Genomic DNA, 10,252 nt, shown 5'->3' with positions numbered 1-10,252 from the left:
CCCCCGCTTGGCCTGCTGGCCAAGTCTCAAAACAATCATTCCTGCACTGATTAATGGCTTGCTCTAAGCACTGAAGCATGCCAACCAAGATGGAGGGCTTTAGGATGAGAGAATTATATGAGGATCTGTGGTTGTCTGGGGGGCTTTGAAGCAGAGAGTATAAATCAAGTGAACAACAAAGGTTACTGCAAGTATACTCTGATGCTATTACGTCATCTGGGATTTCCCTACAGGGATTGGCTCCAGGGTTTAGCTTAACGGAGGGAGTGATGACTTTCACAGACTGAAGTGATAGTAGTGATTGATGGCATGTCTTGAAGACATTGTTGTTGTCTATGTTCTTCCTCTTTGTGTGTGGACAGAGTTTTTTTTTTTTAGTCCTATTAAAGCTACGCTCCACTGTGGTGTATGCAGGGCCCATGGGATGGGCTCTTCCTGGTGATAACAGCTTTGTTTAAAATCACTATCAATGAAAGGAGACAGTTTCTCACCCTCGACCTATCACCCTCACCATTCCGCTCTTTAAATGCTTCATTAAACCTGCAGAGGACATGTCACAAGCAAGCTTCAAAACTTGGCGCCTGCCTTTTAAAATCACAATAATTAATGTGAACTGTTTGCCACTGGTGTCAACAACATTTCCCAAAGACCTAACAAAGACTTTACCTGTTAACAAAATGAGGTTGTATTACCACATACAGTAGATTCACCTTTAAAGTGTCATGTTTGGCGTAACATGTTTCTGTGATTACACATAATGTAACACGTACTTCATTCATGTAAAAGTGTTACTTGGCAGGGGGAGAAATTTTGAAGAAGCTTTAGTTTCCCTTTTTGTCAAAAACAAAAAAGGTGGATGGTGAATTGCATGGCAAGACAGCATTGCACCAGACATTTCAATAAGTGCTTTGTTCTGCTAAGCCTGGTCCTAAGGGATAAAACTAGAACCTTCCGGAAATACATTTAACCTGTTGCGCAAAGAATATCTAGAGCAAGATATTGCTTTGAGGGCCATAAAGGAATGACCTGTCTTTGATTTGGTATGCAGCTTTAGCTTTGCTTTTATAGCTTACATTTCTTCTCTCTCTTTTCTTGGTGTCGTTTTTTCTGCAGCGCATCGTTTCGTCCTCAGGCTGTCTGACTGATGGCAATATCTGTGTCTCCCTCCCACTGTCTGTTGTGCCCCCTGTCTTATATAGACAACAAAGACAAAGAACTTACTGGCTAGCCTCAGCGACTCTTGCCCACCAGGTTGAAGTGAGGCAGATTTTGATCAAACAGTCAGTGTGCCAGTCTTGCCTTTAATATTTGTTGATGGCTAAAACATTTTTTTTTTTGCATTTCAGATCCTCTCTGTATGACGGGTAGTGTATTTGCACAGAAATATGCAGTAGCACATGTATGCACAGCACACTGAAAAAATTGGTGTTGGGCAATTGCATCACAACTGGACAGCACTACATACAAGTGTAAATGACCACCAAGAGGCATTGTGATCTGACCACACATTTTTTTGTGGTGTAAACGCTAATGCGACCTAATGCCTCCCCGACTAGGACTTAAGAGAAAAAAAGTCACCTATGGGGGACGTGGTGGTTGTTTTGGTGACAGCACCCTTATACGCTTTTACTTCCCCATTTTAGAATACAAGTTGGACGAAGTGTTGCGTTTGCCCTGTTGAAGGAGATGCGTTGGGTTCTGCTGACAGCAATATCTCCATTTGTACCGACATAACTGCGAACGTGACTGGCGAGTGTGGATGTATTAACTGTGCACAGGGCCTTTGACCTTCTAGCAGTAATGTAAGTAATGTAGGCAGTGACAAAATCTGAATACAGGTGCACAGCTGGAGCCACATGACAGACGCAGGTCTAAATTATGTGTCTCAGCTGTCCTATGTTCGGATCACCAAAACGCATACAAGTGTGAACAGGGCCTTAGTGACACATGTTGCCAAGTCAAGATAAGGAGAAGAGGGAGAAAAAGTGGGGAAAGGGGAAAGAGATGGAGGTATAAGGTTGTAGTGGGTGCAGGGCAGAACAAGACAGACACACTACAATGAGGAAATGGAGGGGAAAAAGTGTTTTGTTAAGGGGTGAGAGGTGTCAGAGAAGGCAAAAAAGGAGAAAAGAAATGAGGTGAAATGAGGAGAACTGGTTATTGATGGGGATAGCGGGTGGTGGAGCTATCTGTCAGTCTTGGCACAACGTTCCTCTCATTACAGTTTCACTCCCTGGCTTCAGCTTGCTCTTTGGTCCTCCCCCACGGCTAGCCCTGGAGCAGGGATCCATCTAGCCCAGCCCTCCTGTCAACACAAGCCCAGCTCAGCAGCTCTGGCGCAGGCATCTGTCAGCCCACACAGTCCCCTGTCAGCCATAGCCTATTGGCCAGTCCATATTGGCACTGCACAGCAGGGCAAAAACAGAGTATAATATAGCACAGCATAGCATCCATCAACAAAGCTCATGGTAACACAGCACAGGACAGCAACCGAGGCATCCATCACAAGCAGACCCTGTGTAAACCAAGCCCCTAGTCTCTGAAGGGACTGATAAACAACAACGGCACTTTGTAAAACCCAGTAATAAAAGGTGCATTTAAAAAGGGTTTTGTTTACAAGCATCAGCAAATATTTGCTAGCATTTACAAGCTTTTTTATGTTAGCGGAGACTATGTATTCTGCAGAGGATTATGGGCTGGGAGAGGATTCTGCAGAGTATTGTGAACACGGAGATGCTTTTGTGATTAAAAACCGACAAATATTCAAATTAATAAAATCTCAATGGCTAAGTAACACAGTTGAGATACTGCATCTTTATGAGGGCTGCAGCCAGTTAATGGGATGGATTTTCATTACAAATCGTCCAACCGTGGTTTGCTATTCCAATCAAACCAAGTTCCCTGCAAGCGACTTGTTGGATATCCCTCAGATCAGCCCAGCCGGGGACAACTGAGCTTTTATTTGTCATTCTGGTCCAGCAGAGCCCGAGCACAGCCCGAGAACCTCGGCCCTGCCCAGACACACCTTGACAACTACTCTGCTAGAAGGAAGTGACAGCTACAGGCAAACAACTGCTCTGACAAGGGATAGGAAGCTCATTAGTGAGAACAGGACATAGCTAGGACTGAGCATGCTCTACTCTCTGCAACAAGGGTTGTCAGGACCCTCTGGAGGCTTGAGCAGTGGAAGACAGACAAAGCATAGGACAAGCGGTATCAGAGCAACATGATCCGTAGTGCAGATCAATGAATGGTTCCTTTGATTTCTATTTCATGATGTCTACTTCTACCCAAGAGTGTTGATGAAGAGATGAGAGGGGAGATGTAACTTACAGCAAGGAGCAAGTATAATCAGGAAGAGAAGCTGACGGGGTGAGAAAACGAGGATAGCAAGAGGAAGAAAAGGTGTGAAGAAATGAGATAGAAAGAGATAAGGCAAAGGAAGATGAGAGTGTTTGGAGCAACGGAACTCTGTGTCCCTGATTGAAGTCTGAATGTGGTGGCATGTACAGAACCATGTGTTGTGTATTTATTTATCTATTTCTTTGACCCATATGGAGCAGCATATGGTGACCGCTAACTGAAAGGAGGTAATACAATTAGGAACATTTGGATGATTAATAGTCCTAGTCACCTGTATTTAGCCAAGAGTTTGCATGATGCTTTGAAGGAGCCACACTCACAGTATGAGTGCAATTCACAACTAAAACAGCTTATCTCACTTTCACAGAGGTTTTAATATGAATGCTTCCACTTCCTTTATTTCACTATACGGTGCTTGCCCAGAGATCTTGACAGCTGCCACAGGACAGTTGGAAATCATAGAAAGCTGTTTTCTTATTATCTTTAAACTGTAGGAGTTTTTTTTTTTTGTATTATTAACAAACTAAAAGATTGTGCTCTAGTAACAATAGCGTTTGGCTAAAACTATGCATACCAAAGATTTGCACTTGGCCTTTAGTCTTGCTTAGAACGGAGCCAGGCAAAAACATGACAAGTTGGCAATAACAAGACAGTATGAGAGACATTACTGCAGTGTTTTTAATGTGCTTGAATAAATAAATGAATACAGTATAAAATCTGTAAATGACCAGCTGTGGAAAATGTCATTTGTACATATAATCTTCTTAAACTTTATTGCCATATTTTTAGAAAGTTTGGTTAATTTCCCTACACTGAATTCGATTACAATGGCTGCTCTTTTTAATTATCAATTTTCCACACAAATTTGATTTTAATCTCAAATCAACTTGAGGAGTTTAAAGTCTGTAAAATTAACATATTAATTGCATGATGAATCTCATTACAATTCGCTGAGTAACAATTTGGCAGTCTCTGGAATCTGTTTGTAGAAATCACAAAGCATCAGTTAGGCTGCATTTGCCCTCCAGATACAGTAGAAGGAAGTAACGGCTTGCCACACCAGTCTTTCATTGGACAATAGTCTCTGTTCACTATGTAAATAGTGATAAACAGTGTCAGCAAGTAGGCTGGAGAATTAGTGTAGTTTTTCAAAATAAACTTATTAATACATTTTTGCAGTCTTCACATATATCAAAATACTTGGTCTAGACATTGAGAGGTACCTATATGTCACCAAAATTATTAACGAAGGAATATGTCTCTGAGACAGACAGGGTAACCAGAATCACATGCTTATAATGACAAATGTGTAGGTAATAGGCTAAATTCTTTAAACTATTAAATTACATACGTTACAAATATTTATTGTTTGTTAAACATATGTGTTGCACGTTCAATCCTAAACTCTATGAGATGTCTGAGCAGTACAGTGGTCTTACACAAGGTTACACGTTTTAAAAGAGACTAAAGGAAACTGAAGGACAATAGTGTCAGGATTCCGTTCATGTCTCCTTTGTCTTTCACTTCCCTGCTTGTTTTTTCACCTTTTGCCGTTTACTTCACAGTAGAAGACAAGTGGTAATAAGAGAACAGAGGAAGCAAGCTTTGTGAAAACAAATAAGATGCAGACATTCAGTTAGCCAGGGCAGTGCATTGCTTCACTGCAAACACTTAAAATCCAGTCAACTGTGTTTCACTAACTTAGGGCATTGTCACTTTGAATTGTCACTCTGTCAGAGCATGACAACCTTTACAAACATACAAAGTTAGAAAAGAACTTTTTTATTTATAAATCTCATTTAAAAAAGGTATCATACATTGATAATCACAAATAATCCGGTAATATCATTATTACATTGTGTGTATTAGGTTGCTTTTACAATAAAGCAAATCTGTAAATATGACTTTATACAATTGCAAAAATGAACAGGTGTTGAACAAAGACTGGCCTGCATGTCTCAGTAGCTGATGTGCTGTCGACCTCTCTTCTCCCACACTGCACAACAGTGTCACAGACCGTACTGTATTTAGTTTGTTCTGCCTCTGGCTGAATCAACATTACAATGGAGCTACAGCATTTCACATTTCTATTCAGTGAAATAGTGTGATGTTTTGTGCATATGTATATGCATTTCTATTGAATTCTAAATTGTGTTTTGTGTGTTCTTCTAAAGCACGAAGGTTTGGACAAGAATATAATGTAAAGTCTCCAGTTTTGAACAAAGATGCATGAATCAGGAACCAGGGGGCTGTCCTTCATGGACTTTTTGCTTGAAGCTTGGAATAAAATGATCTACACTGTATATATCACTGATTTGAATTATTTGAGTTGGGCTACATTTCAAGGCAGTGCTCCAGATGTTGCCCTTGCACAGAATCTGTGCTTTTGTAGTGTTTCAGTTTTGTTCCTATAGCTCTCCATCACTATAGAAAAAATGTGTCATGGATTCTTTTGACTATAAAGTCTAATGCACTGAAGATATATGAAACAAAACGGGATAAACCTGTTCACTTCAGAAACAAGTTGAGGGTAGATGTCAAATTGAGTCAATAAATACAGTGAGTTATCTGGGCTCCACACAAAGGGAAGGAACATCAACAGGGATTCAAGCTGCGAGTACAAGCCTTCAACAAATCTGACATCCAGCTCCCACTGGGTAACAGGCTGGGGTGACTGCACCACCACTTTTGAGCATCACCCGGGGTCACCTGCCAAAGACAGCTTCACTCCACTGCCTCGCTAATCTAGTCTCTTGTAGCCCAACACACTCCAAAGCAGTGTGCACAACCAAGGCTTGGGGAGTCGCTCGAATTTGCATGTGAGGCGCATCCACTGTCGGCATGCATTACGGCTGATATCCATTCTCATTGATTCCGACGTCTTCTCACATTTACATTTATTCATTAGGCAGACGCTTGGCTTCCGTCCCTCCCGTGCGAGATGTCTTAGCTCAAGCTTACTTGGCGTAATGTTCTGTCAGCGTTCAACAAGGAGTAAACAAGAGGATACCGGTGTCCTTTCTCATCCACAGGAATAGGCTCACTGTTAAAAGAGATGTATTTATCAGAGAGAGGAAGGGGGGCAAAATAAGAGGAGAGACCAGGGTAAAGAGAGACAGAGATGGGAAACACCACTCAACTTCAGCTTTTCTTTCAAGACCTCAGGAGAAGATCAGTGCTGAGTTTTCTGATTAGCTTAACCAACTCTAGATTGCCCTTGCTGGTCAGCAGTACAAAACACAACACTGCTGAACTGTGAGTCAATATGCCCACCTTGGTCCATTGTTTTGAAGAAATGATTCAACCTTTAAACCTTTACTAAAAACACCTCTGAGTTTCATACAGCCCACCTACACTGGTCTTTATTTGTTTCCTATCTATAAAACTCCACATTTCCTTTCTCCTGATAATATTACATATCATTAAAATTATCATGAAGACGATACATGACCTTTCTTTTCTTTTCATTCTGCATCCCCTTATGTGAAACCAGCCTTTTATTTCTATTTTCATCTCTTCACCTCACTTCTTGTTCTTGTTGTGCCTGCAGGTGTTATGTGGATGACAAAGTGTCCAAGGTGGCCTGGCTCAATCGATCCAACATCATCTTTGCCGGCCAGGACAAGTGGTCCCTGGACCCCAGAGTAGACCTGGTCACTAAAGGACAGCTGGAGTACAGCCTGCGTATACAAAAGGTAATTCTGCCCTAGAAACTACAGAACTGGACTGTTTATTTAAATGTGAATAATCATGAGCTGGATTGGATGACAGTTTAGAGATGGGATGGTTTTAAGAATCCTTTTCCAAAAACTTGAGCTTAACAAACTTTGACTTTTTAAGATCCAGAGTTGTGTTTTTTAGAACAGTTGTTCAGATATCTATTGATCCGTTCATTTATCCATGTATTATGCAGAACACTGGACTTGTTCTAATTCCACTAAATTCCTGCATGTGTATTTAAAAATTACAAATATGTATTTGGATCATTTCTGGGAGAAGTATACTAACCAAAATGTAAATGATAAAGCACAACAAAGTAACATGAAGGTTACATTGTGATAATATACATTCAAACTAATGAAATACAATATTTATTTTTCATTGTGTGTAGGTGGATGTGTATGACGAGGGCTCATACACCTGCTCCATACAGACTAAGCAGCAGCCCAAGACCTCACAGGTCTACCTCATTGTACAAGGCAAGTGGCTCTGACATAAACTCCAGCATAATACAACAAATTACCTATCCATGCCAGCTGGAAAAATAAACACAAGGAAATTGGGTCAATACATCACATTATATGCTAAACAGAAGCTTTAACACATTTTAAATTATGTTTCAAATGTCCCAAGAGTCAATAGCATCATTGTCCAACAGCACACAAGCAACTTACGTCAGCGTCATCATGGCTCTATTATTGAATGCTAAAATATGTCCCTCCAAGGTGTCTGCAAGGAAAATATATGAATATGTATTGTCAGAAGGGGAAGAAGCCATATGTCACAAACACCCACCTCCAGCAACCAAATTTCTTGTTCCAGTTCAAATGAATCTTAAGTGCACTTGAAAAGCCTTCAGCAGTAGCTTTCTCTTTCAAAAAATAGGAAAGTATTTCTCATGAATGGAGACAGTAAAGTTGAGAAGGAGAGAGAAGGTGCTGTGGGATTTCATCCAAGGCCTGGAGGGTGGATCTTTTTTCTTTCTTTTTCAAAAAGTTTTTTTTTTCTTTTTTTTTTGCTTCCAAAATTCCTTTTAAAAGTTATCTTTTGGGTTTTAAGGTTGTAGCTCCCAAGATGGTAGATAAAGCTATGCTATGACATCATTACATTTTTGTACTTGAGAGGGTACACAAAACAGTCATGCTCAGTTTTGAGCCTTTCTTTCGTCTTTCTACATCTTGTTCCCTGTGAAGTAAAAACTGCTGACTGTCATTCCAGAATTCCACAACTATTTTTTAAAGAAGCACAGAGTAGTTCTCTTACCTCAAAGTAAAATATCATACCATAATAATGTGGACAACACACAGATTTACATAGAGGTATTACCATGCAGCTATGGTGTGCTGAATAGAGTGCTAATCGGGCCTCATTTTTCTGTCCAAGCCCAGCATGTGTCAGACAGAGCGCTAACCGAACCCGACCGAGCACCACAGGCATTGAGATATTTATGTCCAAGCCCGACACAGTTAAAATCTAATTTTGTTCCCATAATAATGACACATGTACATTTGTTTGTGTGGAAAGCCTGCTTTTATTAAGCAACTGTAGGAAGGTATTCGGAAATGTCAACAGATCAGTGCGTCAGTGCACGCCAGGCAACAAGTGTTAATCCGCTGTTTAATTTAAAATGTTCAATATGTTAACCTATTCTGATTGCTTTGTTTCCGACCGTGGTCAAAAAACCAGGGGAGACTTGTTACCTCCAAGGCTGATGTTATAAAATGAATAACGGTTCTTGTGAATGAATGAACATGGCTTTCAGACTGGGGTTTATTTCGGACACCGCACACACAGTGTACAAAACGTAAACTTATTCCACCAGCTCTGCTCCGGTTGCATCTACACGTCTGCTTTCTCTTTCTCCAGGTGTCTTCTGCCCACTTTACATAAACACAGACACAGACACACATACACACAAACACACGTACACGCACACGCACACACTTACAACAAATGCCTTACCCGGCTAATGTGTCCAAGCCCGACCCGAACTCAAACAACATTTCTAAATATCTGTCTGAACCCGGCCCATTGGGTACTCTCGGGCTTTTTTCGGGTATCCACACCCTAGGGCTGAACAAATCAGTGATTGGATCTGAAAAAATACCCTCAAGTGTTAAAATAAAAGCAAAGATGAAACACAAAACAGAAATAATTGTTTTTTGGTGCCAGACAAAAATTATTGAAACCTATTCAAATACTTAATTATGCGTTATTTTTTCGGTCCATTCAAACGGACGGAAAAGCTGAGTGCAAGAAACCATCAATAGTCGAAATAAATAGTCCACAGAGATCTTTTTAAATCAACAAAAAATTTAGTTTGATTATTTTTCGGGAATAGTTAATTCATTCAAGTGAACAAAGTGATGCTTTAATACACATTACATATTGTACATATTTTGTATTATTCTAACAGAATTATTGATAGTAATAAAACAAGTGTCAGTCTGGAATTGAATATGTTGTTTACATTATCAATAGGATACCTTATAAGCTGATTGTATCCTGAGCTAGTCACATCAGAACAGTCAGAATAGATGTAAACAGTATTTCCCTATTTATTCCCCTATTGGAATGGTCGGGGGATTTTTGTATTGTTCTTTTAATGTATCCTTTTTAAACACTCTATGTGTCTTTTCATATTGCCTTGTGTCTCTCTTATATCCTCTTTTGACAACTTTGGAATACACTTATTCATATTCTTGCCGAGAGTTGGATCAGAAGATTGATACCACTTTAATGCGTCTACGGAAAGTATCTATCTGAAACCTGCCGATTGTTAGCTTAGCTTAATTTAGCACAACCACAACCTGACATTTTTACACTTTGGTTTTTATACCATTTAAACAAACAAGGCATAACACGTTAATAAGAGATCGTTAGATTTGCTGGTAGGCAGATTCCGTTACCGTTGGACCTGGCCAGGCTTTCCAGTCTTTCAGTCTTTATGCTTAACTAAGCAAAGCACAAGCATAGTTTTGAGTACACTATAACCTTTTTGTGTATAACATGTATTACTGTAACTTTACGGCTTAGAATATCCTTTAATCTGTTGCATGTCATTTCACTGTCCCTACTCTGTCCTGTCTATTGACTATACACTCTCCAGGAAGAGAAAAATTGCCAACAAATAACCGTGGCAGAAGCAACCTCAAAAACCCCATAAAAA

General features: G+C 40.1%; 1 protein-coding gene across 3 annotated transcripts in view; it reads left to right on the top strand.

Moving 5' to 3' along the window:
* Positions 1 to 10,252, top strand: part of lsamp (limbic system associated membrane protein) — a 713,356-nt gene that overhangs the window by 636,803 nt on the left and 66,301 nt on the right. For all 3 annotated transcript variants that reach the window (XM_032503218.1, XM_032503209.1, XM_032503200.1), the window contains 2 exons: positions 6,914 to 7,058; positions 7,475 to 7,562. In XM_032503218.1, the coding sequence (XP_032359109.1) occupies positions 6,914 to 7,058; positions 7,475 to 7,562 (233 nt within the window). The remainder of the gene's footprint in view (positions 1 to 6,913; positions 7,059 to 7,474; positions 7,563 to 10,252) is intronic.

This window comes from Etheostoma spectabile, chromosome 3 (assembly GCF_008692095.1).
Source record: "Etheostoma spectabile isolate EspeVRDwgs_2016 chromosome 3, UIUC_Espe_1.0, whole genome shotgun sequence".
Taxonomy (NCBI): Eukaryota; Metazoa; Chordata; class Actinopteri; order Perciformes; family Percidae; genus Etheostoma; species Etheostoma spectabile.
Note: the sequence above shows the minus strand (reverse complement) of the source record. Positions and strands in the feature narration are given on the sequence as shown.